Source organism: Falco biarmicus, chromosome 1 (assembly GCF_023638135.1).
Source record: "Falco biarmicus isolate bFalBia1 chromosome 1, bFalBia1.pri, whole genome shotgun sequence".
NCBI lineage: Eukaryota > Metazoa > Chordata > Aves > Falconiformes > Falconidae > Falco > Falco biarmicus.
In genome coordinates, this window is record NC_079288.1 from 45,302,093 (window position 1) to 45,325,751 (window position 23,659).

Here is a 23,659-nt window from a genome sequence, read left to right on the forward strand (position 1 = left end):
GGGGGGCGGGGCGGGGAGGCGGGACCGGCCGCGCGGGGGGGCGCTCCCGCAGGGGGGGGTGGGGTGCGGACCCCGTGGCGGCGGAGCGCGGGGAGCGGCAGCGGCGCGGGGCGCACCGGGCAGCCAACACCTGCGCGCTGGAGCGGCCCGGGGCGGGGCTGGCGCGGCGCTGCTTCGCGGCCCGGTGAAACACCCTCCCCCGCCGTCACCCGCTCCCGAGAGCCGGGGAGCAGGCGGCGCCGCGGGGTCACACCGCACCGCGCTGCTGCCGTGACACGGCGTGTGCGATGGGTCCCACCGGGAGGGCGGCTGGCGATGGGCCGTGAGGCAGCGTGGCCCACCGCAGGCAGCGAGAGCAGCAGCACTGGCTCCCCGGTACTGGCGGTACTGGGAGAGCGCGTCCCGCGTGCCCAGCGGGAAGTGGAGCCTTCGCCGCACATCAGTGAGCCACCGGCTGCTCCAGCCCGCAGCCACTGCGGGACCCCCGGCGCCACCTGGGTCCCCTCCCGTCGCTATAGGCGTAGGTGTTCAGAGTGTGCCGAAACAGCCCGTACAGGACAACTGATAAAAGAAAACGGCTAAGTGCTAAAGAGCAACTTCCACATTAGTGTTTTTCATTGTTTTTAAAGGACAGAAAGCCTCACTGGAAAATCTGGAGACCTTCAGAATTTTGAAAAGTTTGAAAATCACACTCCAGTTTTTCCTTCTACAAACAGAATCTTGTCCCTGATAATCTAATACATATTTTACCCTGATCTGAAAGGGTGAGCCTGTATAATGTCCTGTTCCATCACCAAATTACGTCAAATCAATTTTCAGAAAGATCTGTTAATAACCCTTTGTGATCTTGGGGATATTTTCCTAAATTACAGGTTATCTAGTTCCAACCAAGAAGATAATGGAAATAACATCTTCCAGGAGAACATCTTCATTGATGCTTTGTGATACACCAGCTCAGAAACTCATCTAACACCTGAAACTCAGACCTGAAAATGCAACTATTACATACAAATACTGACATCTCCATTTGCCTAGAGTCACTTACGCTCGTTACCTGTAAGTGTCCTATCAGTCCTGGGCTATTGGAGGTGTTTCTTCCCAGCAAGCACCAATGCTCACTCACCCACTCCTCACCATCATCCAGCACCAGCTGGGTTCAGAAGCTTCTGTGCCCAGCGGAATTCCAGGGTTACAAGAATGCGCCCATGTGCAAAGGGACCTTCAGAGCACTTCTCAGAGCCTTCAACTCTTCATTCTTACTGCAACAAAACTTTGGGAGATGCCCACCATCACATCGCATCAGCTCTGGGGTTATGACAGTGCAAATTTGCTCTAAGCATTTTCCAAGACTTGGATGCTGATGCGTTGTTTTCTCTTCCCAAGACCACTGCTCAGCCGCAGGATCACAGAAGTGCCATCCCTCTGACAGCATGAAACGTATTACAAATTTGTTGATGACTTCACACTACTTTAGAATTATGTTCAGTACGTGCAACGCTCTCAGAGCTCCAAAAGGAACTGCAAATAAAGGTAGCTGACCTAGCATTCAAGAGATCCACATTCTTTTTCAGTTTTGTTGGCTACATTCATCACAGGCTAAATATTCCTCCTCTCCATCACTTTCCCTTGCACCCTATACACAAAGTAAACAAATCTGCTGATGTTGTGATTTTAAACTTTTTTAGTATCATTTTCTGGGAGAACTTTCTGATCAGTCAAAAAAACCCTTTGTGCAGTGTAGCAACTGCATTGGCTTCCCTTCAAATTTATTTGCCCAAAATACAGTGTCACTAGAAGATGCAAGTAAGCTCAGAAATAATCTTTTTCTTTTCATCTCTTCAAGCAGTGAATTATTATTCCACTACACAAAACTAGTCTCACGACGAGATCTGAATGGATTTACACTGATTTCCATACTTATTAACCACCCCTAAAATAATTAAGAAAATGAGTACCTATAAAAGCACATGCACACACACATCTTGTATAAAACAGGGCATTTTATATACTATGGAATGTTTCATTTTGAGTTCACATGTACTAAATTTTTTTTAATACAGGATTAAGAAATGATGATTAGATTCTCAGGCATCTTAGGAGCATTCGCAGAACTGAGCAGGAGGAATAAATCTGTGACTTCCTTTGGATCTGATCCCTCCCCGTTTTCTACAGTTCGGAGATGAGGACTGTCATCACAAGCAAAGGCCAAATTCCCTTGTAATATGGAAAAAGGTTCTGCACTTCCCTCAGAGGAACACCCTAACTGCAAGGGCGTTCTCAGCCTATGTGCGTAACCAGGCTTCTGGGCAGGGCCTTGTAAGCCTATGACACTAACTAAAGCAGGGAGCAGAGCTGCTCCCCGCGCAGAAAGTGTCCCCATCAGCAGATTTCAAATCTGGTTTACCTGTCTCTTATGTCTGTATATGGACACCAAATAGTAGACTGTATTTTGCTGCCTAATAATTTGGTACTGGTGAAGAAAATTTCACTGACATTTCCAAAAATATTTATTTATAGGCAAATATATATATATATACACACACAAACATATATATATAGTAATCATATATATTGACATATCACTACATTTTTTTGGCCAAAACAATTTGCTGAATGTGATTCAAATTTCAAACACTTTTGACTCGCCTGAATCTTTTTCAGCAAATCATGATTCACCAACAAGTATATAAATAAATCTTCCCCAGAAGCCCAAAAACCCTCACACTCACAGAGTTCTGCTTGCAAGACTTGAGTAATTCTGAACCTTTTTTTTATTTGTGTGGCAAGACAAGCAGGCTGAGGCAACCGTTTTCTTGTATAACCCAAAATGAGAACCATAAAGCTACATCCATTCAAAACAAGAGAAGCACATTAGAACAGCACAAATCCTAAAAACACTCTATGATGGAGGCCACACTATTAAAGGCAAAGTACGGTTAATAATTACACCATGGAAATACTCAGTAAACTTCTCTGATTTATATTTGGAAAGAAGTGAGAGGGTGCATTATACTGCATGAAGACGACTGTTTTTTTCTAACATACTAGGAACACAAGTAGGATGCTGGCCATAACGCATGCATAAGGAGAAGCGTGTTCAGATAAGCAAGACCAAATCACCAGCTGGTCTTTAAGCCCCCCTCGGAGGAGGGCTATCTTGGGCCTGCTAGTAGCCAGTTACATCACATTGGAAAGCCTTGGAAAAAATCTGAAAGACTAATTAGGGTATTCACACAGCACAGCTATTCAGAGAAAACAGCTATGGACCATATATGTCCTAAAGGACCAGGTAAAGGCTAGGAAGGGTTTCAATCAAGAAATTAATGATAGAGATAGAATAGTTCCAATCAATTTTACAAAGGGAACAGTTGATCTCAGTGTTGACAACTTTCTGGGCGAGTAGGTAGAGATAAGTTGTGGAAGAAGCTTTCACAAAACTTGCCTGAATGCTTATTATATACACATACTATACCTGGCAGCTCTGGTCACTGGAAACTGTCAAGGCAGAAGCTTCTATCACCAACCTCCCCAATGTCTCACACAACTCAGTGGCTCTGTTTCTTGGCTGCTTGCAAAACAGGGTTGAGATACGGAAAGTTGTGGCGTTTTCAGTACTTTGACAACAGGCTTAACAAAAAGCAGGTCAAAGGAAATATAAACAAAAAAAGAATGAATATTTAAAAATGCAAATACAGATGAGGCAGTTAGCAGGAGGTTACAGAAAGGGAAAAAACCCCAAAACTACCCCACCTTCCAGTTATGTATTGCAAGACTGAATCTTTTATTGTCTCCCCACCTGTTAGATGACTCACCCATGTTACTGAAACTCAACCCTATCAGGTGTTCATGAGCTTACTGTGGTGGTGAACCCCCATACATGTAACAATACTGCACAGAGCCTGTTCATAGGCTGCAACTCAAATTTCACATCAATGTACCTGACGTTTGCACTTACATGCTGTGTACCTACACAAATGGCTGTGGCTTATTGCTGCCCCTTCCTTCAATTTGCGGGAGTAATCACTGCAGCGGTGTTAGGTCCTGGAGACTGAATTGCAATGCCGTTCCTGAGAGATGGCACGGCTACAGCACCAAACACTCACACAGAGAAACACAACAATTAGTATTTCAAGTCCGGGGGCTAATTTATTCAGTGATTACATAAATGTGAATCAAAACTGATTAAAATTTGCAGATGACAAAAACCAGTGAATAATAAAGATACAGCGGGTCTGGAATGTGATTTAGATTACTTGGTAAGTTGAGCACTTTTAAATATTTCAGAGCAGCAAATTGCAAATTATGCTGAAGAGCAAGAAATACAAAACACACTCCTAACAGTCTGGCAAGCAGTATTGCTGGTAGCATGGAGAGAACACAAGAAATGGGTAACTTGACTGTGTTTTCCAGCATAGTGGTGCAGAACAGCTAATTTTATCTTTGAATGTTTAGACAGAAGGACAACGGTTAAGAGGAAGGATGTGATTATACCGCCAAGGTGGTATTAGAAAGGATGATCCGGGGACACAGTTCTGATATCTATGGGTGAAACAAGACATTGACAATCCAGAGACAAGCCACTGAAGGGATCTGAGAAACAGAGGTTACGCCTTGCTGTGGAAGACATTATATAATCCAGTTAGTTGGTGAAAAATACCATTAAAAAGCAATTTGATTGCTGTGCTTACTACCTTCACGGATAGAAAATTATAACTAGAACCCATGGCAAAAGGTTGCCTTCTCCCTGTTAAAAACTCTGTTGAAACCTGCCAGTTACAGGTTTTGATGGCTGAGACTTACCCAAAGGCTGCACCTGGCAGAGAGAGGCAGCAGCAATGGGATGGAGATTTGGAAGCAATGGACCAGGCACCACAGTCAGCAGTAACTAGCTGTAGCCATAATGTAGGTTTCGGTATCATTTTTCAGTAAAATGCATGTTAAAATCTAGAAACATACTGCACTTTTCTTTAAAATTATCTTAAAACAGTCTACCTCAGCAGTCACTCATTATAAACTCAGTGATGGAAATAAATTAAGTCATATAATCTACAAATAAAATCATAGTATCAATCATTATTTTCTGGCAAGCTTTGCTGTAGTGTAACATAAACCTTACTTAGTATTTCACATCAGCAGCCAAAAGCAGTTATTTTGCAATCCTAATCTTAACAATTCATTACACTTTTCAAGTTTCCATGTTTTTTTGACACAAAACCCAAGAAATTAATTCATCGCTTTTACAGGACTTGATTTATTGTCATGTCCTATGGGAGAGTACGAGCTGTTATTTCCCACAGATAAGCATTACTTAAACTAAACTGGACTTTCAGAAAAAGATTAAGTTGTGGAAGATGTTGCTCCCCCTCTTATTCCCCTATCCTACCACTTCTAAGAGTTAAATCTGTCTCCTGGCTAAAGAGGATAAAGAACAACAGATTGTGTGAGGTTTTGTTGTGCCTTGTGAAGAGCCAGAGACTGTTACCCATACATTGCTCTCATTTTTTTTGCTGTTGCACAAATACCTTTTAGTATTCAGAATGGCACACACTCTCTATACTGTCTCTCACTAAATATGAAAAAAAAAATCAGTGCAGTCTTATTTAATAAAAGGCCTAAAACCTCAAAAATCTAATTTCCTGACATAGTTCTTGATATTCATAGAAGATACGTAGTAATGAAGCAGGTCATTCACCAGGCAGCATCACTACGTTCGGTAATACATACAAGGTTCTGCATTTGAAAGGCGGCGTGCGGTGGTAAAATGCAGGTCTGCCCGAGTCCTGCGGCAAAACAAGCCTGTCATTTTCAAATGCAAGTTCCTCTCTCTAACAGAGGCACATTTTTTTCAGCAAAAATTAAATTTATAAAGCACAGCTTGCATAATTCTCCAGAGATCTGTTAAAGAAAGATCAAAAGCAATGATGTCATCACATCGTACACTAAGGACGTGTAAAATAACCCAAACCCCTGAAATAGCAATGGGTGTCAGAAAAAGATGGATTCAAGGGCTGAACAACAAACCTAAAAAAAAAAAAGCAAACACCATGCACACTACCTAAACTGGTGGCGTAAGCAACGTGTTAAAATTACACTCCTTATTTTAAAAACCTCTTGAAGAACGGAATATATGTTTTAACATTATAAGTCATCCTAAAGCTTTTAGTGCTCTGATTGAGCTCTCCAGTAGCTGAGGAGGCACCAAGCTCTTACAAATACCTTTACTGGGGTATTTAAGCAACTGGGTCATAGCTGTACACAATTTTGTGACAGGGTGCATATAGGCACAAGCCAGCAGGCTGAGAACCACTGAATAAAATCCTGTATGCAGGAAAAATCCGAAGCACTAAAAGCTCTTTGTATTTTTAGGCTAGGGGTTCAGTAAAGTAAAGCTAAGTATGGCTGCAGCTGCAGGACGAGAGTGGGAGTTGAAAAAGCAAAGAGGATAATGGCCATCTCTGAAATCTGATTAAAAAGGTTGCTTTGGAGAGTTCAGGCTGGCAGTGCGTATGGATTCAGCAAGTCTTAAGTACCAGTCTCTGCTATAAAGTGAACACAGGATTTCAGCTTCCATTCACCTGCCGCAGTCAAGTTTTTTTACTTCCTTTTACAGAGAAGGGGAATAACACTGATTCAACAGGGATACAGACAGAGAAGTAAAAGCTTCCACAAAACACATGCAGAAGAGGAATCTGAACCACTCCCACATCTCAAGTAATATCTGAATCACTCTGAATGTCATTAACACCTTGGTTTTTTTGTTAAGACACCTGATCTCATCTGCACTTCCACAGGAGTGCCTGTTCAGAGTATTACATACACCAGACTTCATGTGAAGCGGCATGAAAACTCAGGTGGTTTTGAATAAGCAAAACACTCTAAGCGTCTCTAAAGGGGTTACAGGGTAGATGAAGTGGTATTTGAAGTCTGTATTTTCATGTCAGCTGCTCTTCAAAGTGCAAGACCTTTGCAAGGGTTAAGCCCTTCTTAAATACTTCCACTGTTATGTCCTGGGCAACAGACAGAGTAGATTCAACAATATTAGACTACTGCTTCTATTAGGAGTACAACTCAAATAGTAGATTTTGAGATTCTAGTTTGGAAAGCTGTAGCTTAACTTGAGAATGCACTTGGCCCAAAAGTTGTCACTACACTGAGTAGCTATGTAATCAGTCCCTCAAAACACAAACCAGCGGTACTTACAAGATGTTCTCCATCTCCATTTTTTACTGCTGTCTCTGTAAGAAGTTTAACAGTTTAACTGCTGTAGACCATACTAACAGAAACAATGCTGCTTCATTAAAGAGATTAACAGAGTAAGACACTATATCCTATATGGTTTCTATTAAAGCTTTGTTTTTAAAAAACGTATGAAAGGTATAATACACGCATCAAACCAAACCACATTTATTTCATCAGTCACAAGTGCAAATATAGCAACAAGTCAGTTCAGCAAATTACAACACACAGACAAGAATGTAATGTAAATGCTAAGTACACTGACAGACCAACTTCAAAAGAGCAGCAAAAAACAGTTTCTTCAATTAAAAACTTCTATTCTTTTTACCCTGTAATCTAAAATAACGTAATAAATCTGGATCAGGAATGTCTCTGCTAACTCGTGTTTAGCCAGGTATTCAGTTATTAACAGTTCGCATTATCCAGTGTGCAAAAGGCCAGTCCAAGCTCCCCATTAACAGATGTTTTGGTTCTAAGCAACTTTTATCCAGTATTTAAATAATACAGTTCTTATACTAGTTAATATGTTCTGCTATTTGAAATTACAAATTTAAGAATATATATTTTAAAAAAACTAAGTCAAATTTCAGTGTACATATACAATTCCACCTGGATCCAAAGTGGGCAACATTGAAGATAAAACTGAATATTACTTCCACACACACCCCCCCCCAAAGAAAAAGGATAGACACAAGTCATCTCATTTTTTTTGCATCATCTTTAAATCTGTAGTTAAAATATATGCAGTGCTTATGTATAAAATAGAAAGCATTCCCATTAGGAAGATGCTGCAGTGTAATTAGCTGTTTTTGCCTACCACTTAGTAGCCAAGGAACAAGATTTATGCTTAACACCCAATCCCTATTTTGCTTTACAGAAAAGCAAAAGTTGACTACCAGTATTAGCATCAGAATTTTTACACTGGAAATCTAGTTAACCTTCTTCTTTGTTATGAGTTGTTGCTTCTTCTCTTTTTCTTTATAGGCAATGAATTGAGAGTCTGTACCAAAGATTCTATCCCACCACGTGAAAGTTGAAGCATAATTGCCGATAAAGTTCATGTGATGGAAATCATGAAAACGAGCCCCAGCATAGAAAGGCACCAAGTGAAGAGGGTTCAGTGGAACATCATAACCACTACAGGGGAGGAAAAAAAGATAAAAAGTAACTAGAGTGAGGACTTTTTCCAGACATAAAACACAAAACATAGGCCATAACTTGTCATTTTTATATAAAATGAAAAGATTTTTTGGTATTATAAGACCTTGCCATAATCACTGAAATACTGGCGTAATATGAAAAACAAGACCCCTCCTATCCTAGCCAAATACTTCTGTAAACTCCCCACAACAGCTTTGGTACTCGCTGGCCTTTTCAGCTCAGTGTACTTGGCAATACAAAAACATTCAAGAAAGTCACCAATAAATAAATAAATAAACTCACAGTGGGTGACCTCCTGCTGGCTTAGCACCTTTTCCTGACTCAGTGTGACATTAGGAAGGAGGAACAGTAACACTATCTTTTCGTGACAAGCTACGAACCTCAGCTCAGCTCCTCCTCAAACAGCATCTCAGATCAACTACAACTGTAGTATTTCTAGTCTTATTTTCAGCTTATTGCAAGTTCTTCAAATGTTTGAAATATACAATTAAAATAATATTAAAAGCACTTCGTTTAGAGGGATTTCAACTTTTTTGCTTAGTAGTACTGGAAGGCATCTTACCACCACCTAGTGGGGAGAGTGCAAGGTGACTTGTTACAAACACCTCACGTAATTGTCAAAGGAGATTTGTATTGCATCAATTACTTCATGGTATGTCACAACATACACTTCTCAGTCTACAAGCAACATATAATGAAACCCGCAATGATTTGTACAATGAGTTCATTAGTAGCTCACATTCCACTAAAACACTTGACACAGCTTACAAGAAGACACCATATGCTTCCTAACGTATCTACAAGACGTAAGGTCAAGTGTTAATACTGGCATTTTAAAAATGAACTCCTACTGCCCTCTTCCTCTTGAACACAGGAAGAAAAGCTCATTCATTTACAGATGGACCCAACCAAACCTACTGGGATTTGCACTAGGATTGTGGAGCCAAATCTGAAAGAAGTCAGTTTTACTACAGAAACAGGAATACTTGTCCTTTGTATTTACAATTAACAAACAGACAAAAGCAATTTATGTAGTTGTTTTAAAGACAGACAGTGGTTGTAGAGCCTAAAGTTTCTCTTGTCCAGCAAAACTGTCTGACAAAGTACTAAATGGAAAAAAAAAATCTTAGCTGGAATATCACTTTTTGTAATTGATTTTTGGTGTTCTAACATGCATAAGATCACTCGTACACCAAATATCCTAATTTGTACAGCCAGACATCCTAATCAGGCATCTAGCTTCTGAAACCCTCCTTGTCATGCTCTAGCTGATAGCCTACACTCTTAATCAGCAAGATTTGCTACTAACACAACCTCAAAAGAGAAAACTGGTAACTGTTCAGGCATGTTGTTCTTTGTAAGACAGGTAAAAGCATTTCAGTGCAAAATAAACAATAAATCTCAATGACAGAGACAGGTAAGTTGGAGACAGACTTAGGGAGAAGAGAAGGCAATGAGGATTTCACCTGTGTACATCAATGGTTTCCATCAAGCGACATATCACCCACGCCCACAGAAGAATCACATGGTTACAGAAAACAACAATCCCAATAAAAAAGCCAGTTCCAAGGATAAGTGTTTCCAGAGGATGTGCATATTCTGCTTGCATTCCAAATGGAGACTATAAAGAGGTAACAGACAGGAAAACAGTCACCATTTTTGATTTTATATACCCCCAAATCAGAATCACCATCTTGCAGTACTCTCCCGTTCCCAGCACCCCACAAGACTACAACAGGACAAACTGAATGATGTTGTGGGCAAAGGAAATGGTACAATTGAGCAAAGGCCTTAACACGGGTGTTCAGCTCCTCGTTGGGAAAACAGTATTCCAAAGACATAAGGATTATCATCCCACTAGTGATTCCAAACACTTCACTACTAGTTGAAACCTTTTGTTTAGGCTTACCCTTACCCCAGGCCAGTGTGTTATTTCAGGAATATTAAAGCGTTTGGCAAGCTCCTATCAGTTTTGCTATGCATCTAGTCTTGGAAGCAGAAGAAAGAAGGAAGCCAAAATATTTTCAGAATCGGGATTCACTTAGTTTATTTTTAAAATAAAAAATAAAAAAATCCCTCAACTTTGATAATTTTTTTAAAATAAATTTCTACCCTTCAAATGTTTGAGACAGAAATAAAACATTTTCTTTCCTTTACATATGTGTGTGTATATACACACACACACCCCCCAGTCATTCCTACATTTGGTTTACCAAAAAAACCATTCTACTGAGAGTTTTCAGAAGTAGAACACCATACAAAGAACAATTAAAAAAAATTTGATCTAATGCTGAAGATTTTAAGTTTGGTTATCGGAAGAAAAATAAAGTCCACTTTGGCTTATGGACTTTTACCATCAGGGAGAGTTTTTAGTGAAACTGCCATTAGTCTACAGATGACTCCCGTATGAACTACTAACCACTCTCAAGAGTAACGGGCAGAAGCTGCTCCTGTCAGAAACCTGAGGGGCTGCCAGGAGCAAGAGGAAAACAGTATCTGCTGCTGCAGATGTACATAAATATGAACGCATCAATCAATACCAAGCCTCTCTACTACCGGCAGTCTGTATAAACCAGCCCTAACCCAGCAGCTTGCAGCTGACCTTAGGCACAGTACAAGTTACACACTGAAACACAACACACACACCGTAGCATTAACACTTCTGTGACCCAAAGCCAGTGCCATCTAAACACGGCGATACTACCAGGTGTAGGCACTGCTGCACCCTACCTTACTCAGACAGTGCCACCTCCAGCCAAGCACGGCTCATTACTTTGTGCTTAGTGTCAGCTCCAACACCCGATACACACAGAGCCACCCAATATATCTGCATGCTGCACTGTGCTCTCCATGCAGATTCACACAACTGGCTATACTGCTTCCACGAGGCCCATACCCAAAGCTACAATCCTTCCCCGAATCAAGTATGCTGCACACATGATGCACACACCCAGGCTGTGCAGGTTCATCTTCTGGGGATTAGTATGCCCTAAACAACACCCTAAATGGTGGAGAACTGACGAACAATCAAAACCAGAAATCTATCATTTCCCCTCCCCTAACAATGAGACCTATAATTAACTTCTAAAAGCCTGCTGCACCTAGCTCCACAGATATGATCAAACTTTAGCAAGAGTGCACTCTTTCATTTCCATTAAATGAAATAAAATTACAGGAGGTGTTTTCAGAAACAAAATGGATGCCTGTTCCTGACAAAGAGCTCAAGAAAAGACATCTATCACAGTATTAGAGGGATACAAAATTCTTAAGTCTTTCAAATAAGATGTTTAAACAAGTTGTATGAAACCTTATATACTAAAAACTATTAAAAAATATCAAGGAATACATACAACAAACTCATGGTGAACCTTATGGATATACTTGTATATTCTCTTGTGATGCAGCAATCTATGCAGGAAATAGTGCCAGGCATCCTCAATCACTGCACATCCAAAACACTGGGCAACCAGAACATACCTTTAAAAAGCAGAAGAGCTATTAGTTATAGAATATACTAGCAGATGCACAATCTTGATGGAGAAAACAGTTGTCTACCAGTAAGGGTAGGAAATGTTCAGCCTATTACTGACTGAATAACAGTGCATTATTAACACTGTCTTTTTAACATACTAAAAATGTTAATGACCAGGTACATGGGCTACTGGGCTTATCAGCTCATGTGTTGATATGCTGAAGGGAGTCAGCACGCAGTATAGCAAGCTGTCCTTCCAATGTTACACGTGCAGTCTGTAAGGAACACCCATAGACTGTGTATGGCCTAGATATAAAAATACAGAGCTACGTCAGCTGTCTAAACTAAACAGAAAATAGCATTCCAAGAAAGATGACCTTCTTTTGCAAAGAACCACTATCGAGGCAGGGGTGGCGTGGGGGAGGAGGCAGCATTTATAATTAATTCAGCTTTGTTTAAAAGTACATCAGTTTAGTGCATAAGGAGGAAAATGTCAAGCAGGTGGTACATTGTCTCCTTTGAAGGACACACTGCTGCTATGACATAAAACAAGGGAGGGGGAAGAAACACTTAGGAGGAATAAAAAAATTTTGCATAAACCCCCCCAGAAATCCAGTATTAAACCCATGCCGTCATGAAGCTTGCTTCGCTTCCATAAACTCCCTCCTAATCTCCCTTCTGAGTATCAGATCCATTTGGGGCCATTTAAAGAACTCTTGTAAGTTTTAATCAGCTCTTCTAGCAATTAACCATCAACAGAAGCAAGACTAACAAATACAGTTCACATCTCCAAAAAATTATTGTGTATTAGAATTGACGATGCTATCTGTTAAATATTCTGCCTTCAACATACTCAGCATCAACATGTAAGAAAAATCTACCTACCATCTAGGCATCTCTTCCCACTCATACGGGATGTTAAAGTACTCTGTGAAGTAATAGGTGCCACAAATCAGAGGAAGCTGAATGAAAAAGTGATTGAAGAGCAGCGTTTTGAAACACTTCCACTGTTTTTCCCATGTTTCTGGTTTATCCTAAGAAGCAGCAAAAAGAATCAGTTGTATTAGATATTTCTATTGCACATAACCATAGTGCTGCAAAAACTACTTTAGAGGCAGTTCCATTTCACCTTGGAAGACAGATAGCAGGTCTTCCAATAATAAAAATTAACTCAGGCAATACAAATTACATGGGATTGGATTCAGCTTTTTCAAACCCTCATTTTTCTAAGCTAGCTTTTTATAAAATATGAAGTAAGCCTCTCAACAGAAGTTGTCTTTGCCAGTTGCCCCAAACTATTCTTTTTATCAGTTAGCAGGAGCACTTTATTTTCAACAGCTGAACGCAAATCTAAGTTCGCTTTTCTTCTTTACACCACAGAATGTATTTCTACAGCTGGAATAATACAAAGATGCTGAAGATACAAGCCTATGAAGAAGTAAGTTACCTTGATAACTTCTAGTTTTTGCAGGGAGACATTTCACTAATTCCTATAGTAATTTAGGAGCTGGCATTATTAATTTCCAATTCAAATTACAATGAACTGGAGGAAAATTACCATCCTTAAATACAGATTGTGACTTTACTATCAATTAGGAGCACACAGTCCATCCCAGGCTTCTCCATCGTTAAAAAACTTCAAAATCCTTTCAAGACAGTGCACATAGAGGTTCTCTGAAAGAGATGCTTGCTATTAAATAAGCACACTGCTTAATTATTTCATAATATCAAGACACACCTCTACTACCAGATGCTATTACACCTTCCCCTGTTGACACATAAACTATATAGATAACTTTGCTAACATAAAGATTGACATACACTTTTCTCTTTATACCACCATGGTGGAAAGGACACCCTCCCTCAGAAAAAACTCCCTTCCTTCCTCAAAATTCACTTCTCTTGCTCTCCTCACACACATTGGAATTTTTTTCTGTCAATTCCAGGACGTCCAAGTGATAGAAGAAATGGAGTCATACAAATTGGAAACTAGGATACTGCAGTTATACATTCTACTTCACGCATCTATACAGACAAATCAGTAAGCTTGTAGTTCACAACTCTGTCTTACCTGCTGAATTTTATACTTCTGCATGTATGGTATAAATTGGAAGACAAATCCAGGTACACAGAGTAAGAAGTACGAAACTTCATGAACTATAAGTGATCCCCAAGTTGCAATCTGGAACTTTGTGTAGTTATCCAGCATGTAATTCCAGGCATTTTTAAATGGTTGCTGCAGAGGATTGTCAGGCAAGAAGGAGTCTATATATTCCACCGCCAGATAAGCAGAATTCAAGATATTAACACTGTCGTTCACTGCCATCGTTCAAACATAAACCATCACAATTATAGTTCTGGTACAGTTGTCTGTAAGTAACCTGCACATTTTGAGAAAAAAAATAATAAACAGCAGTTCACCTTCAGGAAAAAAAAACCACGCTACCTATGTTAGCTGTCACCTAGTTTTAAAGTAAAGGGAAGGGAAAAGCAGATTCTCTTTCTACAGAACAGTCTAAAAGAACAAAGCTTAAGATTGGTTTGAGAGGCAAACCAATTTGAAAGGCAATCAGCTCTCAGGTTTTGAGATTAGGAGCAAAGGGATAAAAAAAGTATTAATTATTACCCAATTTCATTTCAAGCTTTTTGCAAGATAATTGTATTCTGTACTAAAAGATCACAGAGAGGTTCAAGTCAGATCTAAAAATTAAATCAACCCCAATCTCTGGATTATCCAGCCTCATTCTTCTCATAGCTGTGAGCCAGAATCCACACAAACTACAACACAGCAGACTGCCTTTATAGACTGCAGCTGGCTCGAGGCAATCCACCTCTCTGTAAGCAATGGAGTTTTTGTCACAGTTTGCAAAAGCACAGGAGCAGTGCTCCTGCAGGCACCCCAAAGTTCTGCCGCTTCCACAGAATAGAATGAGTGTTGGTTTGGGTTGGAAGGGAAAGGTCATCTAGTCCAAGCCCCTTGGGCTGGGACAGGGGCATTTTTCACCAGATCAGGCAGGTGAAAGCCCCATCCAACCTTACCTTGAATACCTCCAATGATGGAAGCATACACTGCTTCCCTCGGCAGCCTGTTCCAGTGTCTCACCGCTTTCAGAGTAAAAAACACTGTCCTTATGCCCATATACCCAATCCAGACCTACCTTTTTAGTCTAAAACCGCTGCCCCTCGTGTTGCTGCTAGAGACCTTCACAAAAAGTCTTTCTCCATGGTCCTTGTAAGGCCCTTTTACTTACCGAAAGGCCGCAGCGAGGTGTTCCCCGAGGCTTCCCTTCCCCAGGCAGCCCGGCCCCAGCCCAGCCCCCCCGCAGGCGCTGCCCGGCCGCCCCGCGCCGCCCCTGCGGGTCACGGGCCCCCGGCCGCCGCCCCCGGGCCGGGCCCAGCACAAACCCCGCACCGAGCGCGGTATCTGGCATCAGTTGGCGTGTTTCCCTCTTGGCAACGGCACCACGACGCTATCGCTCCCATTAAAGCACGAACACCACGACGGACACCGTGTTGAGGGGAACGCGCGGCAGCAGCCGCCCAGCGGGCCTCCAGCCCGAGCTCCCGACGGGCGGGCACACGCGGCTACTCACCCTCCGGGAACGCCGCCGGCTCGCCGAGGGACCAGGCTACTCCGGGGTCCCAGACCGTCCGCGGCCCCTGCGAGGAAGAGGAGAGACCCTGGCACACGCCACCCGCGCTCGGGGAATGCCCAGGGGAGACGCCCGGCCGGCGGCACCCGCGCACGGCCGGCGGCACCCGCGCACGGCCGGCCCTCCCCGCGGAGAAGCCGCACAGCCGGACGGGCGCCCACACCCCAGCAGCGGCACCCCCGGGTCAGGCCGCGACAGCCAGCCAGCCAGCCCGCCCGCCCGCCCTCGGCTTCCCCTGGCGGGGCGCCCCCTCACCTGGGTGACGGCAGCAGCAGCACCGACCACACCCGCGCCCGCCACAGGAATAACACCCGGCGGCACCGGCACCGCCGCCTCTTCAAGAGCGCCCTCCCATTGGCCGCTCGGCAACACCCTGCGCGGCGCCCATTGGCTGGCTGGCGGCAGCGGCGGAGAGTCAGGCGTGAGGAGGGCCGGCACGGCGCTGCGGCTCCCGCGCGCCCATTGGCTGAAGGGGTGGAGTGAGGATAGTGCGACCCCGGCCCGCGGCCAATGAGGCGGGAGGGACGCGGGCTGACGTCGGAGACGTGATGAGGCGGGGACCGGTACCTGAGGCGGGCGCGGCCTTTCAGCCGCCCCGGGGCCGCCGGTGGTGCCGCTCCCTGGGGTGCCGCCCCTGCGCTCGCCTCTGCTCTTCGCACGGCCGGCCCGGGCGGGACTGGCGGCAGAAACCGCCGAGAAAGGCAGCCTGGCGGCAGGCAGGCAGAGCGCGGGCCGCGGGTGCGAAGGAGACGATCGTTCCGAGGGAAGCCGCCGCCGCAGCTCGTTCCCGCCGCTGCGTGTGAAGCGGGCCGTGCCCCACGGCCACCGCCCTCTCGCTCTCCGGGGGGCGGCACGGCCCGTGGGCGCGCAGCCGCGACCGGTGGCGACCGTGCGGGGGCACAGGGGCTTGCGTAGGAGAACTGACATAACCGCCCACAGCATAAATAAATGACGAACACAAGGTATGGCAGGGTGGCAACGGGCCAGAACCGTACGCACCGAGTTCGGCATCCTGCCGGTGAAACTCTACAAATACAAATGCACAGCCTCGGTGAAAAGTTCCTGCTGAAGCCCGCTACCACAACGTGTCACACCCCGGCACCCACAGTGAAACGCCATCATCGATGTAAATGCAGCCTCTGCCAAAACCCTGCGCCACACCAAGCCATGAGCTTCGCTGGAACTTGGAGGTGGCCACTACACCTTCACTCACTGAAGACCAAAGCTTTCCACAACAGACCTGCTGCAAATGAGCGATATTTACATGATCGGTTCCTAAACCTCAGAAGTTCTTTTCAATATGCTTGCATTCAGGTCTTTAGAACCCCAACCCCACCCCCAAACCTCTTCACCGATGTACAATTCTTTGATTTGAGACTTGCATTCAGAAACACGTGTTTTAAGCCATATGTTGGCATTAGGAAGCAATATACAAACTTTTATTAGAAGAAAATGTCTCAAATATGACAATAACTTTGGTCATGTTAGAAAGGAGGCCGTCCAAGAACGAATAAAAATGAGCTGCTTTAGAAGCATGGCCACATACAGTATATTCAGGTATTAGCTAACAGAAGCTAAGGTTACACACATAAATAGGCCTTAGTACCATGCAAGTTCAATGCAATTTCATACATTATAAATTTTCAGTTATTTTCATGCCAAATCACCTTTTGGATAAAAAGATAAGTAACATCTAAGTGTGACCAAAATTGAACACAAAAAAAAAATCATAAGTACAGGCAACATTTTTATTAAAAAGATTTTGAAATTACACCTGTTCGAGAAGTGTTATACCATCTCTGATCTCCTTCAATGGGAATTAGTAGCGTTAAGCATTGTTACATATCAAAAAATACAACTCTGTTTTACAACATAGTACTGACATATTCAAAGTACTTTGCCAAATTATAAATAGTAAAATCAGGTTTTGAAGAATTTCAATAGAAAGCAACTTAGGCTCACACAAACATATGCACATAGTATAGTCATGTAACAAAAGTTTTATAAAAGGAAACAGATTTACCCCATGCCAGCTTGAATTACTGAGGTGGGATTCAATACCTACTATGAAGACTGACGGTTCATTTCTTTAAATATATTTATTAGACTCTGGAAAAAATAAGACAAAAATTTACTTTCACCAGAATACACACCATTCTTCACTGACAATCCGTTTCTCAGTCATGACTGACAGAAGCCGGTCCTTACAAAAGTGGGTTGTTGTTTTTTTTTTTAAGACCTTGCTAAAAAAAAAAGGTCCACTTGACTTTAAAAATTCAATCAGCTTCTGCTCAACTGCAGAATAATCCTACGCATTGCTTCTACCTAGAGTAATCTTCATCATCTGTCATCTGCAATTGTAGACAGTCACATCTTCCACTGTGACTCAAGGTGCAGCTACAAGTAGAGAAGTGCTTAAGATACTCAGTCACTTCAAATACACTTGTTGAAGACTGCTTCTAGTGCATAATCAAGTTGAAAATCCCTTCACTGATCATAATGGTTTGTCGATAACTGTAACACCTAAAGTGAGAAAGGAGAGGCATAAAACTTTAGGTAGTATAAAAAAAAAAATCAAGAATATGAAATAAGGTTTTAATATAATACCTTGCAACTAGCATAATGTCAAAAAAATGTGCATCAGAAACCATTAAAAAAAAAATCAGTGTTTGTATCTTCCCTAATTTCTCTGACAGTTTTCTAAATCAGTGCAAAGTTTTCAAAAGTTTCACTTGAAAAAATTTTCCATTACTCATGTATAATTTTGTTATCAGTGAAATACATCCGTAACATTCACTTAACTCATTTGAGAAACTGCAATTATTGAAGTAAAAGATTCCTTAATCAGCTCTTGTTTTCTAAATATCAAATCCTAAAGAACTTAATTGGACCCCGTAGATTGAGACACAGATCCCATGTTCATAAAAGGACTGGTCATACCCGAGTCATTTTTCTGACTCACCATTTACGTGCTAAATCCCTCAAGTACAGTTTAATACCATTTTTTTCCTTGTAGCAAGTAACAGTTTGAAGACACCACTCAAAACCTATCACCAGATTCTTGATACTCATTTTAGTATCTTAATTTTACCTAAGATAGGTCTTTGGACGCTTTGTCAAATTTCTTAACCTAGCTGTTATACTGTAAAAAGTCTGTTAAAAAAATATCTATAGACATTACCTGCATAGCTCCTCCCTGTACTCATACAGGATGACACAACTGTCCATTTATCAGTTGTTGGATTATAATATTCCACTGTTGATAAATTACAGGAACCATCATCTCCTCCAACTACATACAAGAGACCATTTACAGCACAAACACCTAATAAAAGCACAGGAAACCAGTATGAAAATTAGCAGTTGGCCTGTTCACCCTGCAAAAGCATGGTTTCTATTCTGCAACATCATGAAAGCAGCAGAAGTCCAGGAACATGCCATTTACACCAAACAATACTGCTGCTGTTTTCAAGTAATTGTTGTTATACCTGCATTCCTTCGGCACATGTTCATGTCTGCAACCTGCTTCCATGTACTGGCAACGGGGTCAAACACTTCAACACTTTTTCTTACCAAAGGACCATCGTGACCACCTACTGCATACAATAAATTGTTTAACACACCAACACCTGTGAACATATGAAAATACTAAAAATTAACCAGAGAATGGTTTGACTGATACAAAGGAGAAACAACAAATATTATGTCCATTAACACAAATCCTTCATCCAGTCAATGTTAGGAATGTTATTTCCAAAAACATTTGGGTCAGGACGCATTAAAGGAAACAGACAGTAACTACAGCAGACACTGATAACATGTCTTGTGTGCCTATCTACCACACTGCAGCATACAAAGACCAGAGCTGTTCTGCAACAGAAGATTTAGAAAATTCTAGGTGAAAAATGATATGCGGGAGTAAGAGGACTATTGAAATCTAGGACTAATTAGAAGTGACAGTAAATGAGACAGCATGCTCAGCCAGCATAACGGAAATCTGACATGATGACAAAGCGTAAGTGAATTTTTAGAAAGTAAAAAAATGCGCAGTACAGAGGATGAAAGCTGAATGGATAGACATTATACAATAGGGATGTTTCCACTGAAGGGCTGGAATACCTTGTAAACCTATATATGAAACAAAATTAAAGAGTCAGCACCTTCCTCCTCCAGGATTCAGACACCAAACTTCCTTGAACCAAGCTTCAGTTACCCAAATACCCAAAAGGATATTAAAGGGACTCCTTAGATTTACAATAGAAGTTTATCAGTCTATAAGCTTGGAACGAAAGAATAAAGCTAGTCTGTATCTACTTGCTGATTGGGCTGCACATACTGAAAAGATGATAATAGGAGAAACAGAAAAGAAGGCCTGTGCATTCCTCACTTTATAATCCACTGTTAGAACCCAAACATAATAGATTTCAGAAACGTAGGTTTTTTGCATTAAAAATTGTGAGCAATGGACTATAAAAACAACTGAAAAAACACTATGAAAGTATGCTGAGAAATCTTACATATGTCACATTTAAGATCATGAAACTCAAAGCTGAGATACAGATTTGCAAGTATAGTTCTTAAAAGGTTCCATGGAAAGGGCACAGCTTAAATTTTTTAAAGGGAAACAGCAAATATGAATGCAAAAGATCAGTTAAGTCCTTCAGAGTAAAATAAAAAATAAAAAAGCTGGGTTAAAAAGAGAACCCTGAGACCTTAATAGCCAACCGAAATACCTTTGAAAACATATCACTAATGTTTATTTAACAGCCATTCCTAAATGAGGACAGAAACTACTCCTGCTGAAATAACTACATTTTCTTAATAAAAAGACAAATTTTAATAATTAAAGGAAGAGGGGAAGGAAACATGGAAGAGTTAATTGTTACTGCAAATTTGAAAAAAAGCTTCTTAATAGGACACTTTTATAAGTCATGCTATCTAACACTTTATCAGTGACATTCACTACTAACATTTCCCCTTATCTTTGCCAGTTAATTTAATTCCTCTTTTATTGCTATTATTTCTAGCTATCATGTCATAGTATAGTTGACCGCTTTTATTTCTCCCGCTGTGATCACACCATTACACAGGATAATACAACATTCAGCTTCTGTAGAATTAAACACTACAGAGCTAGAAGGAGGGCTAAAGTGTTTAGTTTAAATATGTGATGTGACACAAATGCCCCCCACACACACCCCCAGGTTTTCAGTATAGTTACTGACCTTCCTATTCAGTGTGTAGTTTCCCCTCTGCCACATTGCCATTTTTTCTTTGATAGCTCCTTTTTTTTAATAACGTCCTCCGTTCTTCTTTGGTGCTTCATTTTCCCTTAATCCCACACCCAGTTTCCAAGTCCTACCTTATTCCTTGCTCCTTCCGTCTGTATCCTCTTGTTGCCGTCTTCCGAGTTCTCCTTTCTTTGTTAATTTTTCTTTCCTGCCCATTTTTCAGGACCCTGTCTTATATCTCTCATCCCTCCCAAATGGCCTCTATCTGGATCTGATGTTCCTCATCCCAGTATGTTGCTGGAAAGAGATCTGTCCCCGCACTGATCAACTGAGAAGCAGTTGGCACTAAAGAAGAGTAACTGAAGCTGCTTTTGAATGAAGCTGAAGCAGTAGGAACAGAAGAGACGGGCTTAAGTTCCTTCAGATGACCAGAGATCCAGAGGTTTAATACATGAATACAATTATCTGTAGTTAGCACCTGGAACACCACCAGGACTGATTGCCAATTGAAACAGTTCTGGTGGTTTTAGGTATTTGGCCACTACAACCAAGCTCAATCAATAGTCATGATTTTCACATTACCATCCACTCCCCTACGCACAAATATAATTTTCCAGGTATTAACAGAGTGACACAGAAGAATGTTGATTATTTTAGTCAGTCACATGAATCTGAAATAACTGACTACATTTACTTTTCCTCCCCAATTCTTTTTTTTTTTGTTTAATCAGAGGACAAGGTAAAAGGCAGCAGAGCGTTGAGTAAACACATACAGTCCTGAGCTCTGGGACAAGGGGAGGGAAGAGGGGCAGAAAGATTCCAGTAATTAGTGTATCTAAGGCACTAATTTCAGAGTTATAGCAATAACTCAACATTAAAAAAAAATCCTGAAAATACCAATATCTAGTGTATAAATAGGCTACAAGCACAACGATAGTTTGCAAAACCAGAGTATTAAGAAAAGAACAAAACAAAAACCACTGAGATAAAATGGGTGTGCGGGCAAATTGCAAAATGAAGCTTTGTCACAATCCACCAACACTATTTGTCTTCATAATGATACCTGTAATTTGCCCATTTCATATAAATATTTTACTCAAAACTTGCCAGTATCAGACGGGAGTATTAAACAGTACCTCTACTGCAACTCTGGCCGTTTTTTAATCCAGAATTTACTCCACACAGACTTGAGTAACCAGAACTTTTGCAAGACAACTATGTTTTCTGGAGATACAATTTATCATGTTGCCTTCAAACAGTTTTAGTTTAGAAACACAATTAAAACATTACCTTTAGCAATAACAGACTTACCAACTTGCTGATTTCGTAAAGGTATAATAAAAGTATCACAAACTAAGTTATCTTAATTCTAGTAACGATTGTAATACTTCTGCATATTTCTTTTGAAAAATTTTGGTCTTAATTTAGACATCATGATACAGATTAAAAACTGTTCAGCATTAATAAAGAATAATGGAAGGCAAGATGAAAGTCGGGATAACTATCGAGCGTCCTAGAGGTCCATCCAGTTTTATTTGTAGCAACAACTCTTCCAATTATGAAGCACATTATTGCAATCACCAGTAGATACTTGAAGGGTGTTACTAAAAAGCACCACTGAGTACTTGGCAAAAAAGTGACTTGAGTAACTATTAAAAAAATAAATGTAGAAAAATAATGCCATGCAATTTGACTTGAAAAAGTCCATGGTAACACATCTAGAGAAATAAAACAACTTCTGCGAGTTGAAAAAACCTGAAATACCAAAAGACAAATAGAGGACAGTGAACAGTAAATGAGATTTGAGTCCATAATATAAATAGATAATGAAAATGCTAAAGTCAATTTGGAACTGTGGAAACATCATTTCTTTAAACAAAAGCAGAATACCACAGGGACTTTTGAAGAGAAATACACATACTGAGAATCGTAAGAAGGGAAAAAAGAAAGCCACAAAAAAAAAAACCAAACCAAAAACGGGATTTATAAGGAAATAAATGGATATACCTTGACTAACCGATAAGGAAGGATAACATGTAGTAGCCTATACATATCCAAAGGATGTAAACACCAGGTGATGAGAAGAATTACTGAAGATGAAACAAAGGGTACATAAGTGGAAGTAATACGATGAAACCAGTAATACAAACTTAAGAATGAACAAGGACAAAATTTCCCGCAGTGAATCAGAATGCAGAACAAGTCCTCCAAAGAGGCAGAAATCTAGTTACAATTCAGTTATCCTGAAAAAACTATTAGAAAAATCAGCCCTACACTGGCAAAGAGACATCTTTGAAGAAATATATTTTAAACCTGGCCACATAGATTTTGCTACCGTGTTATTTAGATGATATTAAATTGACTGTCACAATCCATGCGTATTAGTCTATATGTTAAAAACATCAGAAGTTACGGGAAAAGGAGGAATACAAAAAGCAAGGAAAGCTATTTACTATTAATAGACAATCTTACTCTGTAGGACAGTTTTGTATTTATAACCTGCAACGTATCAACCATCTAAGACTAACATGTTCCAATGGACACAGACTTCAGCTTACCTTTTATATTTTTAGACACATTTTAAAACCACAAATTTGTTTCAGTTTTACAGAGATAGTTGATTCTCATCCACTCACCTGCTCCACTCCGTCTAGTGCTCATTTCTGCAACATAAGTCCACTCATTTGTATTAGCATCATAGCATTCTACTGAACTAAGGCACTGACGCGACGCCCCATCGTAGCCACCGACAGCATACAGTTTACCTGGAAGGATAACCGAGAAACCCACAAATTTTTAATGCACACAGACTATATCAGTACACAGGCTGAGGAAAAGCCATCATTCTCTGAATTAGCTCCGAATCAGTACCTATCATCAATCAGTTACTGAGTTTCTATTTTGTA

General features: G+C 41.2%; 2 protein-coding genes across 7 annotated transcripts in view; both read right to left on the reverse strand.

The window, feature by feature from the left end:
- Nucleotides 1-7,388: 7,388 nt before the first annotated feature.
- On the reverse strand, nt 7,389-15,864 carry MSMO1 (methylsterol monooxygenase 1). 2 transcript variants are annotated; one of them, XM_056331822.1, is made up of 7 exons: nt 15,778-15,864; nt 15,463-15,529; nt 13,941-14,250; nt 12,755-12,903; nt 11,748-11,874; nt 9,864-10,018; nt 7,389-8,373 (listed from the first exon to the last, which is right to left on the reverse strand). In XM_056331822.1, the coding sequence occupies exons 3-7, from the start codon at nt 14,193-14,195 to the stop codon at nt 8,166-8,168; spliced, it is 894 nt and encodes a 297-aa protein (XP_056187797.1). In that variant the 5' UTR covers nt 14,196-14,250; nt 15,463-15,529; nt 15,778-15,864; the 3' UTR covers nt 7,389-8,165. The 2 variants fall into 2 exon arrangements, with proteins under 2 accessions (XP_056187797.1, XP_056187808.1); XM_056331833.1 differs by lacking the exon at nt 15,778-15,864 and having other exon boundaries at nt 15,463-15,550.
- Nucleotides 15,865-17,256: 1,392 nt separating this feature from the next.
- Nucleotides 17,257-23,659, reverse strand: part of KLHL2 (kelch like family member 2) — a 61,625-nt gene continuing 55,222 nt past the window's right edge. For 4 of the 5 annotated variants that reach the window (XM_056338813.1, XM_056338794.1, XM_056338802.1 and 1 more), the window contains 4 exons: nt 23,390-23,518; nt 19,011-19,151; nt 18,704-18,847; nt 17,257-18,045 (listed from right to left, as the gene is read on the reverse strand). In XM_056338813.1, coding sequence (XP_056194788.1) covers nt 18,017-18,045; nt 18,704-18,847; nt 19,011-19,151; nt 23,390-23,518 — 443 coding nt within the window. In that variant the 3' untranslated portion in view covers nt 17,257-18,016. Of the gene's footprint in view, nt 18,046-18,703; nt 18,848-19,010; nt 22,844-23,389; nt 23,519-23,659 lie in introns of those variants that run through there. The other variant, XM_056338824.1, reaches the window with a different exon arrangement.